This window comes from Carcharodon carcharias, chromosome 13 (assembly GCF_017639515.1).
Source record: "Carcharodon carcharias isolate sCarCar2 chromosome 13, sCarCar2.pri, whole genome shotgun sequence".
NCBI lineage: Eukaryota > Metazoa > Chordata > Chondrichthyes > Lamniformes > Lamnidae > Carcharodon > Carcharodon carcharias.
In genome coordinates, this window is record NC_054479.1 from 118136297 (window position 1) to 118162460 (window position 26164).

Below are 26164 nucleotides of genomic sequence, written 5' to 3' on the forward strand. Positions count from 1 at the left end.
ATTAGCAGACAGTGTGGGCTCAGTTTTGAGAGATGTTGTGGGCTATGGGTATTAGGAGACAATGAGATCTCCAGGTATTAGGAGACGATGAAGCCGCCGAGTGTTGAGAGACAATAAGGGCTCCAGGTATTTGGAGATGATAAGGTTTCTGGCTATTAGGAGATGATGAGGCATTGAGTATTGGAAGACAGTGAGGGCCCCAGGTATTGGGAGTCAATAAGAGCTTCGGATGTTGGAAATCAGTGAGGGCTCCGGATATTAGGAGACGACGAGGCTGCAGGTATTAGGAGACAATGAGGGCTCTGGGTACTGGGGGACAATGAGAGCTCTGGGTAATGGGAGATGATGAAGGCTTCGGGTATTGGAAGAAAGTGAGGGCACCAGGTTTTGGGAATGATGAGGGCTCCAGATATTGGGGGACATTGAGGGCTCTGGGTATTGGGAGACGATGAGGGCTCTGGGTATTGGGAGACGATGAGGGCTCTGGGTATTGGGAGACGATGAGGGCTCTAGGTATTGGGAGACGATGAGGGCTCTGAGTATTGGGAGACGATGAGGGCTCTGAGTATTGAGAGATGATGAGGGCTCTGGGTATTGGGAGACGATGAGGGCTCTGAGTATTGAGAGACGGTGAGGGCTCTGGCTATTGGGAGACGATGAGGGCTCCGGGTATTGGGAGACGATGAGGGCTCTGAGTATTGAGAGACGATGAGGGCCCTGGGTATAGGGAGACGATGAGGGCTCTGAGCATTGAGAGACGATGAGGGCTCTGGATTTTGGGAGATGATGAGGGCTCCGAGTATTGGGAGACTGTGATGGCTCCAGGTATTGGGAGATGGTGAGGGCTCTGAGTATTGGGAGACAGTGGGGGCTCTGGGTGTGAATGCTCCAATGAAAACAGCACTGCTTCTATTACACCTGTCACCAATTAGAACACCATAACCGTGCTAAGAGCAACATTATTCAAACAGCCCCAAACTCTGGGGTGCCACCAATGCTCCTAACCGCACTCCAGCCCAACAGCAAGTCTGGAACAACTATTCAACATTTTCCTTTCCTCGCTTCAGTTTCCGCCCTTTCTGTGTTTGTGTAACTAGTCAATGCTTTTCTCAGAGACTGAATCTATGGACTGCCCCTGCCACTTGCCCCTAAATAGTTATGCCTTTTTATAGCAACTCCAGTACAAGCATGTTCAGCACACAAAATTAATAAGGCCCATTTTTTGCATGCTTGGCATCAAGCCACCTTTGCTTTTCTGGTTGTTTTGTGTCCTTATTTTGCTGGGTTTTTCCTCTTGAGCAGGATCAAATCTGTAGACTCACCCCAGTACCTGCTTTCCTCTTTTCAAAACCTCCTGCTGCCTTTGATAGGCTACCTAAGTAATTCCTACCTGAACGTTTAATTCAGCTACAAGTTCTGGGTTTATTACTTCACTGCCTCAATACCTGGAGGCTCCTCTCCATTGAAACTTCTATTCCAACACTTGCTGATAATTCAAATGAAATGGTTGGTTCATGACATCCAGAAGCTAGGGGTGAGGGTAGGGAAGAACATTGGGAGCGAATGGTAATAAATCAAATATCACACCGTCATAAAATAACATTTTGTTATTGGATCTAAGTAAGGAACATTTGTTAAAAACATGGTCAGCAATTTATTTTTTGATGTTGAACTTGTAAATTAATTACTGGCCTGTGAGAAAGAGGTGAGAGGTCAGGTGGGTCACATGATTGGTATGGTGCTAACTGTGATGGCTGCCAATCAGCATTGGGTAAGTGTTGAGCCAGTCCAAGGGCTAGACGGTGTTGAAACCATGAAGTGAAGCCCCCTTGAAACCTTCTCATGGAATCTAGCGAGCCGCAGTTGAAAACCCCTGCTTTAAAGAATAGCTTTGAGGGGGATCTAGTGAGACCCAGACATAATTGGTCTGTAGCCAAGGGTGAGCTCTCACACAGAATCTGCTGCAGAGTACTCAGATAAGGACTTTGATGGACTGGCCTTCAGAAAAAGGCTGGCGGGTATGCACAACAATATGCTTGGTGCATAGGCAGGCTTGCCAGAAAGCCTGCGGTCAATGTCAAGAAGCATAGATGAGTTGGATACCAACCTGGCGCAGGCCTTTCTGCAGAGCTTGGAGCTCATCCTTTCCAGCATGGAAGTGATGGCTAATTCCATTAACACAGCTGCCGACGCAACGTTTGATGACCAATGTCTTAGCTACCATTGCAGCACAAGGAGAAGCCATTCAACCTCGGGATGCTGAAGTGGAAGCTTACACTGAATTCATGCAAATTTAGCTTATTGCCATGCAAGCCCAGATTGCTGCCATGATGACTACAGATACAAATATTCAAAGGGGTTAGGAGGCTGCCAAAGCAGTCCAATAATCTGTTCTCCAAAAGATTAAAAGGATTGCTGAGGCACTGCCCCAGGACTGTGGCAGTGCCTCCTTGGAGCATACACTTGACCTCTCTCAACATGACTGCATCCAACCTCCCACGACTGCAACTCCATTGTGCTCTGCTGTTTCTTGTCAGCCAAACATCCTAGACAACTGCCACCCAAGCTGATTTGGTGCACTCTACAGCCAGGCCTACTAGGACCAGAGTTGCTCAAGTTCATCCTGCAAGACTTTCCTCTCCTCCACTGAAAGTCAGCAGCATTCACTAACCATGCTGCACCCACTAGTGCTGCTTGGGAGCACTAGGATAAGCCAAGGCTCATGAAAGACAGGCACTAAGGGAATGCACAATGGAAATCAGTTGATATTTGTTTGCAATATGGCATGGTTTGATTATAAATTTGGTTGGAGTATTTATTTTGGGATGGCTTTTGTTTTTGTACTGTGACTAAGCGGATGCTGTGATGGTCAGTGACAGTGGAAAGTAAGAGGTGAGACTGTTGGCAAATAGGAAATTGGAATTGCATTCACTGGTTTTGGAGTTGGATGAGTTGATCACAGATAGCTTTTGCCAGAAAGGGGGCTTTGTTGGCTGTCTCTGCCCTTCCACTTGCTCCTTCTCCTCTTTCTTTTCAGCTGTTCACCATATAGCTGGTGGCAAGGGCTGTTCCCTCTTGAAGGTGAGGTTGTGCGCCCCCGTTTCTGAGCCAGAAGCCCTGGGTTAAAGTCCCACTCTGAGACTTGTTGACAATGGATGAAACGTTCATGATGCAGTTCAAATAGGTTGATAATCCACCTGCTAATCCAACACATCCCCACTATTCTCCAAAAGGAAAAAAATGTGTGTGAAGATACAAAACAAGTAGGCAAGCAAAGCAGACCACCACAAATCTTGACACATACTCAGCCAAGTACTGCAGGCCTCCTTTAGAGCGGTCCATGCAGTGGAAGCATTGTTTAAACCCCAATGGTTTGTTGTATGACATTTTGTGTGGTAGCATAACTTTTGTGTATGCATGCTGCCCTTGTGTGTATGTGTTACATACTGAAGTCATGAGTTATGTCATCAAAGATAGCCTTTGTCATCTGGTAGGTTTCTAGTTTGTTCACTTAGAGGTGGCACAGCAAACTGTCACAGAATGAAGGCATTATGACTGCTGCCAAGATACCAAGCATTGACCTGCATGATACCCTGTATATGGTGACACACCAGCCATGCGTTCAGGGAGTGGAATCCCTTCGGTTGCAGCTAGTGCATCTCAAAATTCCCATGTGGTGTCCATGGAGCAATGTACATACATAGGTCAAAAGATTCGGATAGTTTCATCCCATTTGGCATAAGTCCACATAATAAAAGAGCACATAATTCCATCTGATTTCACAGTTTTTTTTCCTACTCATAGAGAGATTGTATTTGCATATTAGCAAACTCTATGAGGCTGCGTTCCCATTATCTCTTGCAGATGGAAGGATGCCAATCAATCAATCTATGATGTATTTAATTGAATAATTACATTCCAAGGAGAGACTAAAAGAACATTTGAAAGACCAAATGATGGCATTTTTTTTTTAAGGGAGATCCAGGAGCTGAAGGGAATGAGTCAGCTTCCTCCAGCGAGCAGGATAAATACAAGTTTTGAAATGTCATTAAGGAAACAATCATTGGAGGCAAGTTGACTAGGACCATTACAATAAGTTGTTGTCATGTGACATTTGACCAACACAACCATGTCACAATGGTACTTTCCAAAATTTGGATAACAACCTCATTTTATTTTGTTGACAATCATGCTTATTTGCTCTTAGTCATGAAAATCAATATTGTTACTGTTGCATGAATAAAGTGGCTGTAAAAATGTTGTAGATGACATTCAATTTTTTAAAATAAATTCAAGCAATATATTGCAATATAATATTGAATAATGGGTCAGAATTTCCTGTGTATTTGTACCCTGAGACACTTAAAATTGAGTGTAAAGCAAATACCCAACATAAAAGATGGAATTACTGCTGACACCTTTTCTATGCCAGTCTATCGATCCCTGTGCCAGAATGCATCTCTTCATATTATTAAGGCTCCGCTACATGCTAAAGAGCTAAACAAGTGATTGTTCTGCACTTATACTGCTTCAAAATGGGCACAAAATTAAGCAGATTCTGTGCGCAACAGGAAACAGAATAATTTTCTGGTGTTTTGTGATTTTTTTTGGAACAATTTTTAAAAATGTATCCTCAGTGAAATCAAGGGCTGCCTTGTGGTTGAGGCAGTTTGTGGTGGTGGGGGGGGGGGGGGGCAAAGAATGCCCTATGGATGAGGTGAGTTGGGGGGTGGCAAGGGCTGCCCTGCGGTTGAAGCGTGTTTTAGGGGGAGGGTGGGAGAAGAGCAAGGGCTGCCCTGCGGTTGAGTCGAGGGGTGGGGGAGCAAGAGTTACCCTATGGTTGATGGCACAACACACATGAGGTGGGAGGGAGGGAAGCAGCCACGTATCAGGGAAACCTTGTATAAAGTGACCAATCCTCCGCAGCTGAGACAGTTCAGACGCAACCAGATTGACATGTTTGAAGTCAGGCCTCCATCTTATCTGCCCACTCAAGAAACGCAGAGGCATGAAAGTGCCACCAAGTGCTCCAGAGCTTCTCACCTTTCGGGTACAGACTGCAAACTAATAAGCGTTCTAGTGGACTGCAGATCAATTTGACGACTGCATACATTGTACAATTCCTTGCGAAAACAGGCCATGGAGCAGTCACTGGTGGAGGCGCTCACAGCCCCTTGCAATGTCATCATTCAGGTATTCAGATTTGGACCAGTCTCCCCCCACCATGGTTCAAGCTAACAGCGCAGCCTTGCAGTGCAGGTTAGGAGAATGCCTACGCCTGAGCTGAGAGCACCGCATGCAGTCCAGTGGGCAAAGCTGCTGCCAATCAGTCAGGTGGAGTGGGGCGGAGGAAAGTGAGGTTTTGAGCAGCCATGCAGTGCACTAAACTCTGGCCATCTATGTGCTGGCCAGCACTGCCTAGGATGCATTGGAGGTTCTTAGAACACCCAAGCTAACTCATGCATCTCTCTCTTTCATCCTGCAGGAGCTGTACATCAGGATCATGGAGCCTGGTAACCTAGCTGCATGCCTCGTGGCTTACAGAGAGCGAGACGACAGAGAAGAGAATGATGGAGGTGCCTGGATGTGCGGAGGGAGGAGCGGCACCCTCAGAAAGAAGGGACAGCTTGGGCTCCCTCACATGCCACTGAAGAGCCAGAGCGAGTCATTGCTGGTCGGTGCCTAGCTAGATCCAGGAACTATTCATTCCTGCAGATGACCAAGAACCAGTGTTGCCAAAGATGGCGCATGTCTAGTGAACTGGTCAGTCACACCTGCCAGCTGCTGCAGGATTTGGCACCAAGGGGTCATGGAGGCATCCACTGCCAGTGGCCATGAAATTGACCGTGGCACTCAATTTTTATAGCTCTTTTTAGGGCTCCACAGGTGACATCTGTGGGATATCACAAGCCTCCACCCACAAATGCATCCATGAGGTCACGGAGGCCACCTTCGCAAAGGCACACAACTTTGCGCATTTCATCCAGGATCAGGAAAGCCAGGATGCAAGAGCAATTGGATTTGCCCAGTTCTCAGGTTTCCTACAGGGTGCCATTGACTGCACTCAGGTGGCGCTCGGCTCTCCATCACAACAAGTGGTCAACTACATTAACCGCAAGGGCTTCCATTCACTGAATGTGCAGCTGCTGTGCAACCACCACAAATGTATCCAGCAGGTCTGTGCTTGGTTTTGAGAGAGTGTGCACAACCCCTACATTCTCAGTCAGTCACAGATCCCTGACATCTTCCAGGGTCCACAGAGGCTGCAGAGATGGTTCCTCGGGGACAAGGGCTACCCGCAGAGGACGTTGCTGATGACAGCCGTGTGGCAGCCTCAGACTGCAGCAACTTGCACCTTGGTGGTGCAAACCGTCGGGATGCTGAAGATTAGGTTCCGGTGCCCGGACCACCTTGCAATATATACCACAGAGGGTGTTATGCATCGTCGTCATCTGCTGCACCCTTTACAACCTGGTGCTGCAACAGGGAGAGGTACTGGCTGAGGAGGAGTTGGAGGTCTCTTTCACTGAGGAGGATGTCAACGGGGATGGGAGTGACGAGGTCCTCGAATGCGGCGATGACGGTGATGAAGCCATCTCACTGGCCAGATGAGGCAGGCGAGCTTGGGAGGCCCTCATAGCTGCTAGATTTGTGGAAGATGATCGCGACATGCAGCGAACAGACACCATGGATCCTCACACAACACCTATGAACGTTTGCCTCAAGTCTGGCTTATGGCAGCGCACATAACCTCTGTGATAAGGCTCCTGTCATGGAGACGCAGCAGAGGCCTTAATAGTCACTTGATTCCAGGAGAATGACAACACCATGCAGTGAGGACACTCCATAGATCTTCACATAGCCTCTGTAAATGTCTGACTCCTGTCTGGCCGAGGGCAGCTCACTTGTGCTCAGTGATCAAGGTCATATCATGGAAATGCAGCTATGAAACTTTAAATGCACCTGATCCTTTGCCAGCCTTCAGCACCTGACTCCTTCAGGAGCACAGCGTCACTGGTCACAGATGCAGACAAAGTGGGGGCCAGCCCCACCCTAAAGGTACTGAGACACACAGAGAGAATGAGAGAACTTCGTGATGCCTGCCCATGACATTCTGGCAGTAATGGCAAGCATTGCCAAGGTGCAGGCATCAGTAATGTGTCCAGGGAGTGTGAGGCCGGACCATCATTTTGGTCTGAAGGCTGCACAAAGCAGAGGGAAGAAGCCCTGGACTGAGACACCTGCCTCTGTCTTGTGCAGGAACCAAGATTTCACATCTGAGTGACACAAGTACTGCTCATCAGAACAAGGAGCCATAGGTAGGACGACATTCTTGGGAGTTTATTAACAAAAGTGATTATGTACAAGTGATTAATATCTGTGCCCAGCCTGTGCAACTACATCTTAACCTCCTAACCCTGCCTTGGTGCTCCCCGGACATCCACGGCGGAGATGGAGGCAGCCTGCTGATAGCTACGCCCTGTCTGTAAAGGCCTTGGCGAGCATCCTCTGGAGGGCCCCAGTCTACTTGTGACGTCCTGCTGTGTGTAAGTGGCACCTTCCTTGGCCTGTGGAGCTGGAGCTGATGGTGTCACAGGAAGAGGGGATTCGGATCGGCCAGACACTCCCAGAATCCGGAATCACCTGGGTATCCTCCTCCCTAAGGGTGCCCGAGGGCCCCTGGCTGACTCCTTGAGGAGAATGGGTAGCTGGAGTGAGATCAAGCTGACATGCAGTGCTCTCATGTACACACTGTTGGAGGCTATGGCATCAGCGATGGAGTTCAGCCCTTGCAGCAGCTCCAGTGACTGAGGTATGATCGAGTCCAGTGGTTCATCATCTGACGTAGACACAGCAAATTTCTGGCCTCCAGCAGTCCTCCCAGCGCTGGACACCTGGGAAGTCCCTGCCGCCACCTGCTGTGGATCAGACAGTGTGAGGTGCTCACTGGATTGTGAACCCGAGTGTACTCTAAAGCTAGGTCCCACCAAGGTGTGTGTCTCTGCGCTGGTGCAGGATGTCGGTGAGTGCTGTGATGGGTCTTCAACAAAGGTACCTTCAGATTTCTCTTCAGAGGTTTCTTCAGGGTTTGATTGGAGGCCCTGGGTCGTGGACTCCATCAGCTGTTTCCCAGATGTGCCTACGAAAGCAAGCAGAGATAATTAGTGCATGGCAGTGGCCTGTGAAACAGGACACATCACTCACAGCCTGGTTGTCTGGTGGATGTTGCACTGCTGGATCCTCACTTCGTCAAGCACAATCAACCTCCCTGTCAGCACAGGAACAGTCCAGATCCTCACCAGCCAACTGCATGGCTCTATTTTCAAAGTGCGTGAGGAGCTTTATTTCAGACATTCCTCCACCAGTCTGCGACCTTTCCCTCTTGTTGTGTGCAGCTTGTCCTGCATAAATAGAGTTGGAGAGAGGGTAAGCAGAACACTTCCCAGGCCAGATGATAAGTATGCCTGGCATGTGTGGGTGGTGAGTGGTCCCACAGACTGGATGAGGACAATGAAGGTGTGTATGTGAAAATGAATGGTGATGTCTCTTGAACTGGCAGTGAGTGAGGCACCTGTGGATATGTGATGCATTTATCAATGGGTGAGTTGAGAGTGACGGGAAGGGTGATTTATCTTGCCGGAACAGAGGAGATTATTCATCCTTTTTCATTATTGGGTCACTGTCCTCTTTTGTCGGAAGTTGACGCTGACCACTGCTGGATTGGTGATGTTACTGCCCATCCGGCGGCCAAAGCCAGGGTAGAGGACAATATGGCAGGCCTCCACAGCATCCAAAAGGTGCTCGAGGGACATGTCGTTAACCCTTGGGGCTGCAGTCCTTTTGCCTTTTAGGGCATGTCTTCCATGCAGCAGTCCTGGGCTGGAAGCACTGAGAGGGGTGTGTGGGCCTGCACTTCAAATATGACTCCCGGCATGATGAAGTGGCGAGGTGATGGCCTGGTGGGCGAATGAGAGCCCACCTGCCGTCGAAATAGTGTGTTGCCCAGGAATGCATAATTAACACGATGGGATTGGGACGATATGGCGTGAGAAGCCACCATTGCGGTCGGCGGGTAAATGTTGCTTCTCTTGCCCGCTACCGCACTTAATGCAAATCTGGGACAATTCCGCCCAATGTGTGTACTATCCCAGTACCAGGATATTATGCTGGCGGTTGGACGCAGAGAGACATTTTCCCAACGATGGCCAATTAAGTGGCCGCACTGAGGCTGCAATCCCTATTAAGGACGGCAGCCCTCCCCCTAGAGCTGCTGGCCCAATCACAGAACTGGCAGCTCAGCAGGCCAGTGCTGAGGCTGTAGCTGCAGGTGCATTGATGGCCAGGTGCCCCCAAAGTGGGCTGTGGGGTCGGAGGACGCTGGGGTCAGTAGGCAGGATCCAACAATCAGGAGTGGTGGAGTTGGGGGGGTGTGGGTGGTAACAGGAAAGGATCCCTGAGAGCGGGCAACATTATTGCTACAAGGGTGGCTATTGTCCCTCTGTGAGCCATGGAAGCCCCAAAAATGCCCAGGTTTAACTGAATGGTGTCCCCATGTGGTGGCGGACTGCTCCAATGCAGGCAAAATGGCCACAGAGGCAGGAAGAGGCCCTTAATTGGCCACTTAAGTGGGTCAATTAGGCTCCCAAATGTAGCAGACTCATCAGCTTTCCCACTGCTGGCAAAATGAGATAATGGTGGGAAGACATTGGGCACAACCCCCATGCCTTCCCGTGCCATTTTGCCAGTCTTCCTGCCTCCTATCCTATTGCCATGGGGCTAGTAAAATTCTAGCCAAGATCTTTATGTGCTATACAGTGTTTTGAACTCAATGTTCTTGGGTCGATTCCAAAGGCCTGTTACATTTCATCATTTTTATATATATATCTTACTGAGCTACTAATCATTTATTTAAATGTCCTCATAAGGTGTGCAGCTAGCTCTCTAAACTATATATATGACCGATGGATTAAGTTGTACTATTAATTGACATCGTGAAATGCCGTCATCCGATATTGCTATTTCTATTCACTTTCCTTATATGTTAACTTTTTTAACTGAGGTAATTTCATTCAGCTTGTTTCAAAAACTATACTTGCCTTGTGAGATCAGAGGTTGGGAACTTCAACCCCCGATGAACCTCAGACTTTCTGAGCAGGCGCAGGAAGGGAGTGGGCTGCACAAGTGCACTTCTGTAATTTTTAAATCCTTTGGGCCCAGGACAGGCCCAGTGCACCTGCGCACAAAGAGGAAAAAAAGAAAGAAGGCGTAAAAACCTCGGTCAGGTGACTGAGTGTGGAGCAAAATGGCTGGCAAGTGACCCAGGCAGGGGACAGGGAGAGGGGAGAGAGGACAGGGAGAGGTCCAAAAGTAAAGTCCCAAGTAAGGGACAGAGACAGGGGACAGAAACAAGCCCAGTTAAGTTAAGGAAAAAGAAAGGAGCAGAGAAAGAGGCTCTGATTAAAGAAAAGGGTGCAGGTAGCAGACTTTAAGTGAGGTGGGCTTGGGAGAAGCCCTGGTAATTGAAGAGGGGTCAAGAGAAACCCTGAAGATCCAAGAAGGCAGCTGAAGGCTGGTTACTCCTTGGTACAGGCTGTTTGGGCAAAGGTACCTCTTTGGAGTGGTAGAGTTCTGCTCAGTGCAGCCAAAGAGCTGAACTTGTGCTTGTGAGTTGGCGCTTGAATAAGTACTCAAGAATCCAGGAGAACGGGAGACAAGATTGAAACCCAGCAAGGCGGGCCGTTGTTGAAGCCATCCAAGTTGGAGCGACCTTTGGAGAGAATTCCAAGGCAAGATCTTCAAAAGGAAGATTGGAATCCCTTGTGTGAGAGATGTAGCTTCAGTGAGATTGGTTGATGCACAGTGTTACTGACATCTGGATGGTTTGTTGAAAAATCTGTGGAATCTGTTTTGGTTGCATCTGTCATTTATTGTGCAGTGTGGTGTGTTTGACCACAATTTGCCTGGTGATTCATATGTACCTCATATTTACCCTTAATGTTGGAGTAAGATAGATAATGTAAATTACTTTATCTTTCTGACCTTGTCTAGTAAGGAAGACAGGAAATTACAGGCCAATTAGCCTGACCTTGGTCGTTGGTAAGATTTTAGAGTCCATTATTAAGGATGAGATTTCAGAATACTTGAAATACATGGTAAAATCGGGCAAAGTCAGCATGGTTTCATCAAGGGGAGGTCATGCCTGACAAACCTGTTAGAATTCTTTGAGGAGGTAACAAGTAGGTTAGACAAAGGAGAGCCAATGGATGTTATCTACTTGGACTTCCAGAAGGCCTTTGACAAGGTGCCGCACAGGAGGCTGCTCAGTAAGATAAGAGCCCATGGTATTAGAGGCAAGGTATTAGCATGGATAGAAGATTGGCTGTCTGGCAGGAGGCAAAGAGTGGGGATAAGGGGGTCCTTCTCAGGATGGCAGCCGGTGACTAGTGGAGTTCTGCAGGGGTCAGTGTTGGGACCACAACTTTTCACTTTATACATTAATGATCTAGATGAAGGAACTGAGGGCATCCTGGCTAAGTTTGCAGATGATACAAAGATAGGTGGAGGGACAGGTAGTATTGAGGAGGTGGGGAGGCTGCAGAAGGATTTGGACAGGTTAGGAGAATGGGCAAAGAAGTGGCAGATGGAATACAACATGGGGATGTGTGAGGTCATGCACTTTGGTAGGAAGAATAGAAGCATTGACTATTTTCTAAATGGGGAGAGAATGCAGAAATCTGGAGTGCAAAAGGACTTGGGAGTCCTAGTCCAGGATTCTCTTAAGGTTAACTTGCAGGTTGAGTCGGTAGTTAGGAAGGCAAATGCAATGTTGGCATTTATTTTGAGAGGGCTAGAATATAAAAGCAGGGATGTGCTGCTGAGGCTTTATAAGGCTCTGGTCAGACCACATTTAGAATATTAGGAGCGATTTTGGGCCCCGTATCTCAGGAAGGATGTTCTGGCCCTGGAGAGGGTCCAGAGGAGGTTCACAAGAATGATCCCAGGAATGAAAGGCTTAACATATGAGGAACTTTTGAGGACCCTGGGTCTATACTCGATGGAGTTTAGAAGGATGAGGGGGAATCTGATTGAAACTTACAGAATACTGAAAGGCCTGGATAGAGTGGACGTGGAGAAGATGTTTCCATTAGTAGGAGAGACTAGGACCCGAGGGCACAGCCTCAGAGTAAAGGGAAGACCTTTTAGAACAGAGATGAGGAGAAACTTCTTTAGCCAGAGAGTGGTGAATCTATGGAATTCATTGCCACAGGCAGCTGTGGAGGCCAGGTCATTGAGTGTATTTAAGACCGAGATAGATAGATTCTTGATTGGTAAGGGGATCAAAGGTTACGGGGAGAAGGCGGGAGAATGGAGTTGAGAAACTTATCAGCCATGATTGAATGGCGGAGCAGACTCGATGGGCTGATTGGCCTAATTTCTATTGGCCTAATTGCTCCTATGTCTCATGGTCTTATGGTTTACATTTGTTTATTTAAAGCCCGTGGAATCTTTTGGCTTTCTTTGCTGTGCAAGTGTCTTGAATTTCAAACTTTGTCTACTTTAAATAAAACATTATTGGTCCCTAGCTGACTCTTACCAAAGGCTTGGGGGTCTGGTCAAGGATCAAAACAAACCTCACACAATACCATGTACAGGCACGTTTTTTTCATTTGGGACGGTAAGCATACAAATGCTTGATTTTTCTTAGGGCCAGCCTTTAAATTTTAGCAGGGAAAGGAAAAGCATGAGATTCTGTGTTCAACTTCTGCTGTTCTTTAGCATTTATTCCACCGTCCTTCTTCAAGGCACTGGCTTTTATCGGGGTCTGGTTCACTGGGTGGGGGGCAGCAGTTCTTCTGATCCTGCTCTCAAGTGCAAGTTCAGAGTGTGAGAAAACTATTTTTCCTTGGAGAACATCACAGCTGAGTCCAATCCTTTGTCTAAAAAAATCATGCATTTGCATTTTTCAACAGAAACCATGAGATATCAATTCAGAGTGGGAATCCTCCTGATGTTTTTTAATCTCCCTAGTACAAGGACATTGCGGCCACTTATGGTACTTCAACTGCTTCCCCTGCTGAAATCAACCCACTGAGTAGAAGTCTGAACCTCTGGTCTGTAACTCTGTGTAATGCATTATGCGGCATATTGACCCACTAAACTATTGAGGAAACTGGATTTTTAAGTTGAAGCTTTAAAACTAAAATCTGTGGACAGCAGTAATGTTTATGAACTTTTTCAATTTGCGGGAAAGTAAAAGCATAAGATTCTGTGTTAACTCCTGCACTCATGTAATTTAATTTAAGTTTTAATTTAGGAATTTTTCACCATTAAGAATGTACGAACCAAATGGTTAAGTGTAACAAGGCTACTAATAGTTCCTCTACCCTCTTCCACAAATCCCTGTTGATATGATCCTTGTTACAAGCAATAAACATATCACGAAGCAGCTAATGAGAAGCTCAATGTTCTTTTCCTATTAAATGATTCCTTTCCATTCAGCAATTCATAAATCTCTAAAAGGACAAAATTCATGAAATACATGAATACTGCTGTCCCCTATCCAAGTTCCTCATTACATTTTTCTCATAATCCTGGACAAGATACAAGAAAAATTTGTAATTCAATAGGGAATCATTTCCTGAATCCAATCTTTATCCTATTCCATTACAATGTTTTTGTTTCTCTATTATATCAATGCTATAATTTCAGCATTGCTCTAGATCTTCATCTAAATTCCAAATATATTGTGCTTCATGATCTTGTTTCATCGTATACCCCAATATATTAAAATCAAAACATATCACACAGTTTCCTATGCTAACTTCTTAGGACCTTAATATTATGGAACATCTTACCTCTTTCAGTCTTTCCTTTCTCCAATAATCTTTAAGATCTTAAAACCCAAATTTGGCATATCATTATTACTTCCTGCTTTACTTTGTGTTCTCTTTCACTCTTCTCAGTCTTGATGGTGTTCTGCATTATGGGCCTTGGCACTTCACCTTGGTCACTCACTTTTTATTTTAGATCAGTTGATTGACATCTTCAGAAAGAACGCAGAGAAATGGCCTATGTATAAATCACTGTTTGCTTTCAATACATATTTTTATGTGTAATTACTTTCCTGTCATTTCAGAACTACCATATGGTTGGGAGAAAATAGATGATCCACTCTATGGCACCTATTATGTTGAGTAAGTTTGCTGAACAGTATCTTTTTACTAATAGTTCAGAAAAAATATAAGTGGATCACAGATTTACAGAAGAAATTTTCAAAGTATCTTCAAAGTGCTTGCATTGTGTGTGGCATTTATTACTTCATTCTACAATTTCATTGAATGTACAGCTTTTCATCATGCTTTCATTTTTTTCCTTTATGGTGAACTGTGGCATCAACCGTTTCATATAGAGATTCTTGTAAATGTGAATTATGATTACAAAATGATGAGCATCACAGGATAAATAACTTGTTCTCTTTATGATGCTAAAACTATCAGACATACATACATATTGGTAACTTTAAGACCTGAACAATATAATGAGTATGTCTTTGTTTTTTGTCACCTCTCGCTGTCTCCTGGATTTTTTCTTCCTTGCATATTTCCTACTCTTGATTACTCTTATTTCAATGCTTTTTTGTGCCATTCTTCTGCTCTTGCTATTTTTCTTTTTTCCATATGATGCTTTAGTCACATAAATCGAAAAACCCAGTTTGAAAATCCTGTTCTCGAAGCAAAGAAGAAGTTGCAGCAGCAACGTCCAATGCAGCAGGATCTAGTGCCCTACCCTATGCCAGCACCAGGTTTCCGAGGTAATATCGTTATGATACTGTATGTAAATGGCATAAAATTTGAAATGTTGTATGCTTTGTTATTGTGATGCCTTTTTTACGTGAAGTTTATTAATGTTAGTGTATCTTTATTAACTTTTAGAGGATTTTCAATATGTTTCAGGTCTAATGCATAAAGCAAATATAATGTAATTAAAGCATCAATCATAGCAGAAATGATGCTGTAGCTACAACTTAGGACATATTAGAATTGGTGGAGATTAATGTTCTTTTGAATTAAGTAGCATGGACTATCAATATTCTATAGAGTATAGTCATTATTCATAAGATCAAGGCCTAAGAATGAGGGTTTTTCTCCTTTATAACTGTAGAAGGCTCATCATCAACATTACCTAGACCCAAACATACCTGCCCAGGCTCTCTGCCTCAGCGGTCGCGCAGTACGAATGACCTGTCTCAGTATCGGAGTGACAGTGCTGGAATGTACAGGCTGTATGGTATGTCAAAGTGCAACTTCACAGTCAAGCTGCACTGTTGTAAAGCAGACATTTGTAGTGGGGAATTCTACATCACAGCTTATTATTTGTTGTCAAAGGCACTGGAAGTGGAATGTGGTCTTCTGTTACCTGCTTTAGCATGCTTACAGTAATTGTTTTTAACCCTTTCATTTTTACATTGTACAAAGTTTGCTTTTATTTGCTAAAATCTCCAATAAATGATGAGCTATGAAATTGGTATCAATTTTTTGTATTGATCATTGTAAAATTAATAAACCAGTTTTTTTTTTACAGATTCGAGACTAAAAGGGTTAAAAATAAAAATAAAAACCGCACACTCTCAGTGCCTTTAGCACTGTGATGGCACAAGTCTCACAAACACTTTTTTAAAATATGTTTTCTCTTTGCATTGTCAACATAGAAAAGCCGCTCTTCACTCGAGATGTTTCACAGCTGAAGGGAACATTTCTTACAACATCACTGAAGAAAAGCAGCATGGGATTTGGATTCACCATTATTGGTGGAGATGAACCTGATGAGTTTCTACAAGTAAAGAGCGTGATACCAGAAGGACCAGCAGCAGTGGATGGCAAAATGGAAATGGGTGAGTGAATCAGTAAAGACCAAATGTCCTCTTTTTGTGCTGTGACCATTCTCTGATTCTGAATGGGACCTTTAGTTGAATAAATGTCCCAAGGTGCTCAAAAGGAACATTATAAAGCAAAATTAGACACTGAGTTCATAGCAGTATAAGAACAGTTGGCCAAAACCTTGCTCAAAGTAGTAGTTTTTAAGGGGTATCTTAAAGGAATGAAGGTTGAGAGGTTAAGGGAGGAAATTCCACAGGTTAGGGCCTGGGCAGCTGAAGCCACTAATTTTTTTAAAATTCATTTAAGGATGTGCACTACCCTGGCTAGCCCAGCATTTATTGCCCATCCCTCATTTCCCTTGAGAAGGTGGTGGCGAGCTGCCCTCTTGAACCGCTACGGTCCATGTGGTGTAGGTACACCCACAGTGCTGTTAGGGAGGGAGTACCAGGATTTTGACCCAGCAACAGTGAAAGAATGGCGATATATTTCCAAGTCAGGATGCTGCGTGCTTGGAGGGGAACGTCCAGGTGGTGGTATTTCCATGTATCTGCTGCCCTTTCCTTCAAGATGGTAGTGGTCGTGGGCTTGGTAGGTGCTGTCTAAGGAGTCTTGGTGAGATTCTGCAGTGCATCCTGTAAATGGTACACACTGCTGCTATTATGCGTTGGTGGTGGAGGGAGTGAATGTTTATGAATGGTGTCCCAATCAAGCAGACTGCTTTATCCTGGATGGTGTCAAGCTTCTTGAGTGTTGTTGGAGCTGCACTCATCCAAGCAAGTGGGGAGTATTCCATTACACTCCTGACTTGTGCTTTGTAGATTGTGGACAGTCCTTGGAGAGTCAAGAGGTGAGTCGCTCATCGCGTGATTCCTAGCCTCTGACCAGCTCTTGTAGCCACTGTATTTATATAGCTAGTCCAGTTTAGATTCTGGTCAATGGTAACCCCCAGGATGCTGATAGTGGGGGATTCAGTGATGGTGATGCCATTGAATGTCAAGGGGAAGGTTATATTCTCTCTTGTTGGAGATGGTCATTGCCTGGCACTTGTGTGGCGCAAATGTAACTTGCCACTTGTCAGCCCAAGCCTGGCTGTTGTCCAGGTCTTGCTGCATTTGGACATGAACTGGTTCAGTGCCTGAGGAGCAATGGTGGAGCAATTAAAAATCAGGAATGCTCAGGAGGTCTGAATTGGATGAGCATAGATATCTCAGAGGATTGTGGGGCTGGAGGAGATCACAAAGATAGGCAGAGGTGAGGCCATGGAGGGATTTGGCCTGTCATGTCCATGCCAGCTCTCCGCAAGAGCAACTTAGCTAGGACCACTCCCCTCTTTTTCCCATAGCTGTGCAAATTTTTCCTCTTCAAGTAATTATCCAATTCTGTTTTGAAAGCCATATTTGGAAACCATGATTGAATAGTCTCAGGTAATGCATTCCAGATCCTAACCACACACTGCATAAAATAGTTTTCCTTTTCTTTGGTTCTTTTGCCTTTCACCTTAAATTGGTGGCCTCTGGTTCTCGACCCTTCAACCAATGGGAACAATTCTCCCTATCTATCCTGTCCAGACCCCTCATGATTTTGTACACCTCTAACAAATCTCCTCTCAACCTGCTCTCCTCTAAGGGAACAGCCCCAATTTCTCCAATCTATCCACGTAAATGAAGTCCCTTATCCCTGGAACCATTCTCATAAAGCTTTTCTGTACCCTCTCTGATGCTTTTGCATCCTTCCCAACTGTAGTACCCAGAATTGGGCACAAGGTTTAAGTTGAGGCCGAACCAGTATTATGTGCAGGTGCACTACACCTTCCTTGCTTTTGTACTCTTTGGCCTTATTTATAAAGCCCAAGATCCCATATTCCTTATTAACCACTTTCTCAACCTGCCTGCCACCTTCAATGAGTTGTACCTGCACCCTATTTAGAATTGTCACTCCTTTATTTAATACTGTATCTCCTGGTTCTCCCTGCCAAAATAAGTCATTTCACACTTCTCTGCATTACATTTCATCTGCCACATGTCTGCCCATTCCACCAGCCTGTCTATGTCCTCTTCAAGTCTGTCCCTATCCTCCTCACAGTTCACAATATTTCCAAGTTTTGTGTCATCCGCAAATTTTGATATTGTGCCTTGTGTACTCAAGTCTAGGTCATTAATATGGATCTAAAAAAGCAGTGATCCTAGTACTGAATCTGGGGAACCTTCCTCCAACCACCAAGGTACCTAATCACCAACATCTAATATTCCCTACTCAAGTCTGGTCCTGCCATGATGCGCCAATTGTAGGAGATTCAGCAACCAGACAATAAATCTTAGGCAAGGAGGCACTTGTTGCAGTGGAACCAGGACAATTTATTAAGCAAAAAAGCTTTACTTAGCAAGTCAAGGCAATCAGTATCCTAGTTCAGATAGTTTTTTTTGCCAGAAATAAGATATTGTGGCTGCTGTAACCTTATAATAAAAATATGTCTGTTAACCGCATTTTTCTAAAATATAGCTGTTTAGGAAATATAAAATACTTTTCCTATGTCAATTCTATTATTACTTACGAATTATTCATTGACAGGTAAATTCAGCAGCAGTATACTGGTTCACTTTTAAAATAGAGATAAAGTAATTGATTTTTTTGCATATGCTGTCAAAAATTGAAATATGTATCATGAAGTGAGCAGGAAATGTTGAGAAATTTGATTGTGTGGCTTGCTTTGTTTGATAACAACTGTGAGGCACATAAAATCACCTGTCATATTTGATTGCCAAACCTGGGATCTATAGCTCCTGAATTCTTCACAAAAAACAATTATGGATCAGGAAGGTGATTCAGTCCATTTTAGTTTATCCATTCAGAATGACCCTAAGGCCCCCACATTGCAGCATCAATTGCTTCTTGTATTTGTCAGCTTTGCATAATATTCATTAAGTCTGTGATAAATCATTGATTTACTTTACACTAAAGAAGGAATACCCAGAACAAATGCTTGACTTCATGTAAGTTTTACCTTATTGTTCCATTTCATTCTCTCCCTCTAGGTGATGTGATTGTCTATATAAATGACATCTGTGTCCTAGGATATACTCATGCTGAAGTAGTCAAAATTTTCCAATCTATCCCAATTGGTCAATGTGTCAATCTTGTATTATGCCGTGGGTACCTTTTACCCTTTGACCCTGATGATCCAAACAACAGCATGGTGCCTCCGTTAACATTAGTGGACCGACAACCAGTCCAAGTAAATGGGCGAAATAATTATGACACATATGTGGAGTTTGGTTCCCGGACCTCTCGTTCAGCACCAGACATCTCTGACCAGCATTTACATTCCTTTAATCCAATCCTCACTGATAGTCAGATGGATGGAACATTATCAGCAGTTCAGGAGGATAGCATCTCTATGGCCTCTTCTGGAGCCACTCAGTGTGAATTCAAGACGATTGCTATTGTGAAAGGAGCGCAGGGCTTTGGCTTTACCATAGCAGATAGTCCCAAAGGACAGCGAGTGAAACAAATCCTAGATATTCAAGGCTGTGGAGGCCTGAATGAAGGTGATCTAATCATAGAGATTAATCAGCAAAATGTGCAGACTCTCAGTCATACCCAAGTAGTGGAGATTTTAAAGGAATGTTCTGTTGGAACTGAAATCAGTTTGGTCATCCAGAGGAGTGGTAAGTCAGACTTTTCAAATCTACTTTATTGTTAAAGATGGCAATTAAAAAATATCTTGAGGTGTTTTGATCTGGCTGATATTTATTTAATGGTGATGACTTAAATAAATAACAGTATTATGCAATCATGATAACTTCAACCTAAAATGAACATATTGGCCCAGATTTTCCATTGAGAATGACAGTGAGGCTATCAACACACTGCTATCTGATTTGCTCAATAACAACTTCCTGACAACACATGCATACACACAACACAGTTAAACATGGAAATCTGGAAGCTGTGGTCTGAGTTACCCTGCTGTTCCACAGACTGTGCCATGGCATTAAAATCAATTTAAGGGCATGAAGTTGGTGTACTTAACTACTAAACATGACAGTAAAGATTAGAGCTAGTATATTCAAGAGAAAATAAACTTTTAGTGGCATGATCCATCCTAGTTACTGCCAAACAACTGCTCTGTCCCTGAAAATAATTTTTATAACTTTACAAACGTGAGTCTAACTCCTTCAGAATTTAATTAATGGTGGAGATTTTTAATTTTTTTAACTTTTTCTGTCACTTATCTCTTTCTCTCTTAATCCCATCTTTGCTATCATTCATTTTGCTTTCTAGATGTGAATTAACTCTAATTTATAATTCTTGGTTTATAGCTCCTGATTTAAAATATGCATGGCTCAGTGAGGATTCTTCAGTCTGATTGATTGAAGAGCCTCGCTGTTGCTTCCCATGCTCATACACACCACAGATCCCCTGTAGAGGGTACCATCCTGGGATCAGACACCGAATGAGAGTGAGTCTATGCCAAAAACATGCAAAATCTCTAGGCAACTGTCAACATAGTGAACAATGGGCTTTGTTGCTTCACTGCTGATGGCAAAATCCCTTATCTTTTGCTGGTTTAAGTTATTGTACATTTTTCAGAAATGGTGTACAAATTGATTGTCCTACACAATATTGTCATCATTCTGATATCTGGCATGGCAAGATAGAACTCTTGTGACTGATCCATTTTAAAAATAATTTCAGTAAGTTATTGTACTAGTATTCTAGCTATTGTAAGTTTGGCTGTCAAGAGTATCCATAGTAATATAGTAGAATTGTTGGGATGTGAAAATACCTATCAGGACTTGTGTGGATTCTAGAACTTCAAAACAATGGGCCCCTCAAATAATCAATTAATTAACCAATAGAAACAAACACGTGATCAGTTAGCATTCCAAACAAATTACACTGGGATGAACGATAACTTCATTCTGTAAATGCAATATGTATGTTCCAGTACACACATTAAATGCTTTAATCCACTTCTCTGGCATCCTTATACATGAATGAAATGTCAGTACACGACTGACAAAGCAAACATCTGTATATTTTGCACCTGATTAATGTATATGCTGTAGTTTATTATTGTCTCTCCACACAATTAAATTGTTCACATTAATCTTGTGAATGGTTATAAAGAATTAGATGCGGAGAAATACTTAGTTGAGTAAGCTATAAAACTGTTGTAAATTAATGGCCAGCCAGCATGAAACGTGTGCTAAGAGCCTTCGGGCTGCCAAGGTGGGACAGGAGTAGTGCAAGTGCTGAAGTCTGTACATGTGCGGAGGAGCATGCACTGAAAGTTCCCTGAAGACACAGAGCTGCCTCAGAGAGCTGAAGGATTTTAAATACAAAAGTAAACATTTTACAAATGATATAAATATTTCCCCACATGTGACTCAGTGACATGAAGAGGGACATGTAAAAACTAATGTTAAAAATTTTTTACACACAAAAACAAAAAATGCTGGAAAAACTCAGCAGGTCTGACAGCATCTGTGGAGAGAAAGACAGAGTTAACGTTTCAAGTCCATATGACTCTTCTTCAGAGTAAAAGTGTTTTACTATTTTTTTAGTAACCCTTAGAAACCTCATCCCACCCATGGATGAGGTTTCATAAAAATACAAAGGCCGCCTGGCCTATTAGCTTGCCCACCAACCGAAACGTTTGAGCTGGCAGCGAAAAATGCAAATTAATTAATTGCTTAAGGGCCTTAATAGGTCTCTTAATTGTCAGCAGGCACGCTACCGCCTCTCGTGCACACCCACCGACTGAAAGATTGCAAGAGTACGCAATGATGCCAGGATGCTTGCCCAATGTCATCGCACACTATTTCACTCCCGTTTTGGTTGTGCATGTGCTCGCCCATGGGATGAAAAATTCTGCCCTTGGGAACACAAATCAAGTTTAAGTAACTCACTCTCATAACTTAACCCATGAGCTATGGTATCAGTGTGGTATCATTCACATTCTGCTGAATCTGCATTGCACCCCTCTAAGGTCAATATATTCTTCCTGAGGTGCAGCACCCAAAACAAAACACAATACTTTTGAGCTCTTAGGATGATTCTGTACAATTTAAAGATAACTTATTTCACTAAAAGGCTAAAATTTCATCAGCCTTTTTGATTAAATTTTGTACCCGTGCATAGTTTTTAATGATTTGTGTACATGGACACCCAGATCCCTTTGCTCCTTCCCAGTTCCTAGTCTCTCATCTTTAAGAAGTTACTTTCATTTTCTTACTTGGATCCAAAGTGGATGACCTCACACTTCCCTACATTGAACTCTACTACAGTTTTGCCCACTCGCTCACTTAATCTCCCTGTATCCTTCAATAGCTTCCTGCTCCCATCAACACAATTTAATGTGCCTCATGACCATTTCAATATCTCAATTTCTTCATTTACAGTGATTCCATGTTATAAGGATTAATTTCACTATTTCATGCATGTTATTTCTAATATAAGAAGTTTATATCTTGCATTCTCATACAATGTTTACAGTTTTCAAGGGTGATTTATTTATTTATTTATTTGTTCATGGGATGCAGGCATCACTGGCTAGACCAGCATTTATTGCCCATCTCTAATTGCCCTTGAAATGTGGTAGTGAGCTGCCTTCTTGAACCACTGCAGTCCATATGTTGTGGGAACACTCACAGTGCTGTTAACAAGGGAATTCCATGATTTTGACCTAGCGACAGTAAAGGAATGACGGTACAGTTCCAAGTCAGGATGAAGTGTGGCTTAGAGGGGAACTTGAAGGTGGTGGTGTTCCCAAGCATCTGCTGCCCATGTCCTTCTAGGTGGTACAGGTTGCAGGACCTGTAAGGAGCCTTGGTGAGTTGTTGCAGTGCATCTTGTAGATGGCACATAGTACTGCTACAGTGCATCGGTGGTGGAGGAAGTGAATGTTGAAGGTGTTGGATGGGGTACGAATCAAGGCTGCTTTGTCCTGGATGGTGCCCAGCTTCTTGGATGTTGTTGGAGCTGCACTCATCCAGGCAAGTGGAGAGTATTCCATCACACTCCTGACTTATGCCTTTTAAATGGTGGACTTGCTTTGGGAAGTCAGGAGGTGAGTTACTCACCGCAGAATTCTCAGCTTCTGACCTGCTCTTGTAGCCACAGTATTTATAGTGCTGATCCAGTTCAAATTTTGGTCAATAGTAACCCCCAAGATGTTGATAGTGGGGGATTCAGCAATTGTACTGCCATTGAATGTCATGGGGAGATGGTTTGATTCCCTCTTTTTGGAGATGGTCACTTCCTGGCACTTGTGTGGCGCAACTGCCATTTTTCAGCCCAAGACTGAATATTGTCTTCTTGCTGCATACAGACAAGGACAGCCTCAGTATCTGAGGTTTTGTCAATAGTGATAGATATTGTGCAATCAGCGAACATCCCCACTTCTGAACTTATGATGGAGGATGGAGGAAAGGTCATTGATGACATAGATGAAGATGGTTGGGCCTAGGACACTACCCTGAGGAACTCCTGTAGCAATGTCCAAGGCTGAGAGGATTGACCTCTAACAACCACAACCGTCTTCCTTTGTGCTATGTATGACTCCAACCAGTGGAGAGTTGTCCCCCTAATTCCCATTGACTCCAGTTTTACTGAGGCTCCTTGATGCTACACTTGGTCAAATGTAGCTTTGATGTCAAAGGCAATCACTTTCATCTTACCTTTTGAGTTCAGCTCATTTGTTCATGTTTGGACAGAGGCTTTAATGAGGTCAAGAGCTGAGTGGCTCTGGTGGAACCCAGACTGAGCATTAGGGAGCAGGTTATTGCTGTGTAAGTGCTGCTGGATAGCACTGTCAACGGTAGCTTCCATCACTTTGCTGATGATCGAGAGTAGACTGATGGGACGGTACTTGGCCAGGTTGGATTTGTTCTTCTTTTTGTGGACGGGACATACCTGGGCAATTTTTCACATTGCCGATAGACGCCAGTGTTTTAGCAGTACTGGAATAGTTTGGCTAAGGGTGCAGCAAGTTCTGGAGAACAGGTCTTCAGTACTATTGCAGCATTGTTGTCAGGGTCCATACAGTTTGCAGTATCCAGAGCCTTGAGCTGTTTTTTGATATCACATGGAGTAAATCGAATTGGCTGAAGACCAGCATCTGTGATGCTGGAGACCTCAGGAAGAAGCCAAGATGGATCTTCCACCGGGCAATTCTGACTGAAAATGGATGCAAATGCTTCAGTCTTGTCTTTTGCATTGATGTGCTGATCTCCCCCATCATTGAGGATGGGGATATTTGTGGAACCTCCTCCTCGTGTTAACTGTTTTATTGTCCAACACCATTCATGACTGGATGTGGCAGAACTGCAGTGCTTAGATCTGATCTGTTGGTTGGGGGATTGTTTATTGCATGCTCTATCTATTGCATGCTGATTCCACTATTTGACATGCAAGTAGCTTCACCAGATTGACACCTCATTTTTAGGTATGCCTGGTGCTGCTCCTGGCATGCCCTCCTGCACTCTTCATTGAACCAGGGTTGAACCCCAGATTGATGGTAATGGGAGGGTGGGGGATATGCCAGCCTATGAAATTACAGATTGTGGTCGAATACAATTCTGCTGCTGCTGACGGCCACAGCGCCTCATGGATGCTGAGTTTTGAGCTGCTGGACCTGATCAAAATCTATCCCATCTAGCATGGTGATGATGCCACACAACATGATGGAGAGTATCCTCATTGTGAAGGTGGGACTTCATCTCCACAATGACTGTGTGGTGGTCACTCCTACTGATACTGCCATAGACAGATGCATCAGTGACAGGTAGATTGATGAAGAAGAGGTCAAGTAAGTTTTCTCCCCCTTGTTGATTCCCTCACCACCTGCCGCAGACCCAGTCTAGCAGCTATGTCCTTTAGGACTCGGCTAGCTCGGTCAGTAGTAGACAGTGAAGTCCCATCACCCGAGTACATTCTGTGCCCTTGCCACTCTCAGTGCTTCTTCCAAGTGGTGTTCAACATGGACGAGTTGGGGCAATAGGTGGTAATTAGCAGGTTCCCATGCCCATTTTTGACCTGATGCCATGAGACTTCAAGAGGTCCAGAGTCAACATTGAGGACTCCCAGGGCAACCCACTCCCGACTATATACCACTTTCCCCTCACCTTTGGCGGGTCTGACCGGCCAATGAGACAGGACATACCCAGGGATGGTAATGGTGGTGTCTGCGACACTGTCTGTGAGGTATGATTTGGTGAGTCTGACTAGGTCAGGCTGTTGCTTGACTAGTCTGTGAGACAGCTGTCCCAATTTTGGCACAAGCCTCCAAATGTTAGTAAGGAGAACTTTACTGGGTCTACAGGGCTAGGTTTGCCACTGTCATTCCTGGTGCCTAGGTCAATGTCGGATAGCCTGCCCAGTTTCATTCCTTTTACTCTTCATAGTGGTTTGGTACAATTGTGGCTTGCTAGGCCATTTCAGAGGTCATTTAAGAGTCAACCACATTGTTGTGGGTCTGGAGTCACATGTTGTCCAGACCAGGTAAGGACAGCAGATTTTCTTCCCTGAAGAGCATTAGTGAACCAGATGGATTCATGGTCAACAACTTTTTAATTCCAGTTTTTTTAATATAATTTAATTTAAATTTCACCAGCTGTCATGGTAGGACTTGAACCTATGTCCAGAGTATTCACCCGTGCTTCTAGATTGCTAGTCCAGTGACATTACCTGTATACCACTGCTTCCCCTGTGAAGACGTCATTTAGCAATTTGAATTTCATGTCCTCAGTAGTTTCAACAATTCCTGTTAACCAGCATCTTGTGGAGCCACACGATAGCAATTTGGAATCCATTTGATCATGAAACTGTGATTAGTTCACTTGAAATTAGCACGAGGAGGAGCAGATTAAACTTTTTTCTGCAAGACTTGAAAAAGGTTGTAAATTTTGGACTTATTTACATTGCAGTTGCAAGTTTAATAAAATGTCGTAATTTTGGACTTACTTACAATACAGTTTCAAATTTAATAAAAGTAACATGAGAAAAATAATACTTTTAGATGTGCACCTATCAAATGGATTAAATGTAATACTCTTGTTAATGTTTCTGTAATGAAACTATTAAGTATATCATAAAATCAGCTTTTTGCAAATAATATTTCAATTAAAGACAATTGACTTTTTATGCATTTCACTCCCAGCACTGAAGACAAAGGAAAGTAGTCAAAATTATCTGTTTAAAAAATGATTATAACTTCACAAGTAATCATAACTGGTCCAGTTTACCTGTTCTTTAACAAGAGTCCACAGTTCAAGACTGTTTCA

The 26164-nt window shown here is 43.9% G+C and overlaps 1 protein-coding gene across 1 annotated transcript in view; it reads left to right on the top strand.

The window, feature by feature from the left end:
- magi2a (membrane associated guanylate kinase, WW and PDZ domain containing 2a) overlaps positions 1–26164 on the top strand; it is a 961431-nt gene that overhangs the window by 793645 nt on the left and 141622 nt on the right. The window contains exons 8-12 of the mRNA XM_041202174.1: positions 14138–14195; positions 14691–14812; positions 15163–15288; positions 15710–15892; positions 18911–19543. Of these exons, the coding sequence (XP_041058108.1) occupies positions 14138–14195; positions 14691–14812; positions 15163–15288; positions 15710–15892; positions 18911–19543 (1122 nt within the window). The remainder of the gene's footprint in view (positions 1–14137; positions 14196–14690; positions 14813–15162; positions 15289–15709; positions 15893–18910; positions 19544–26164) is intronic.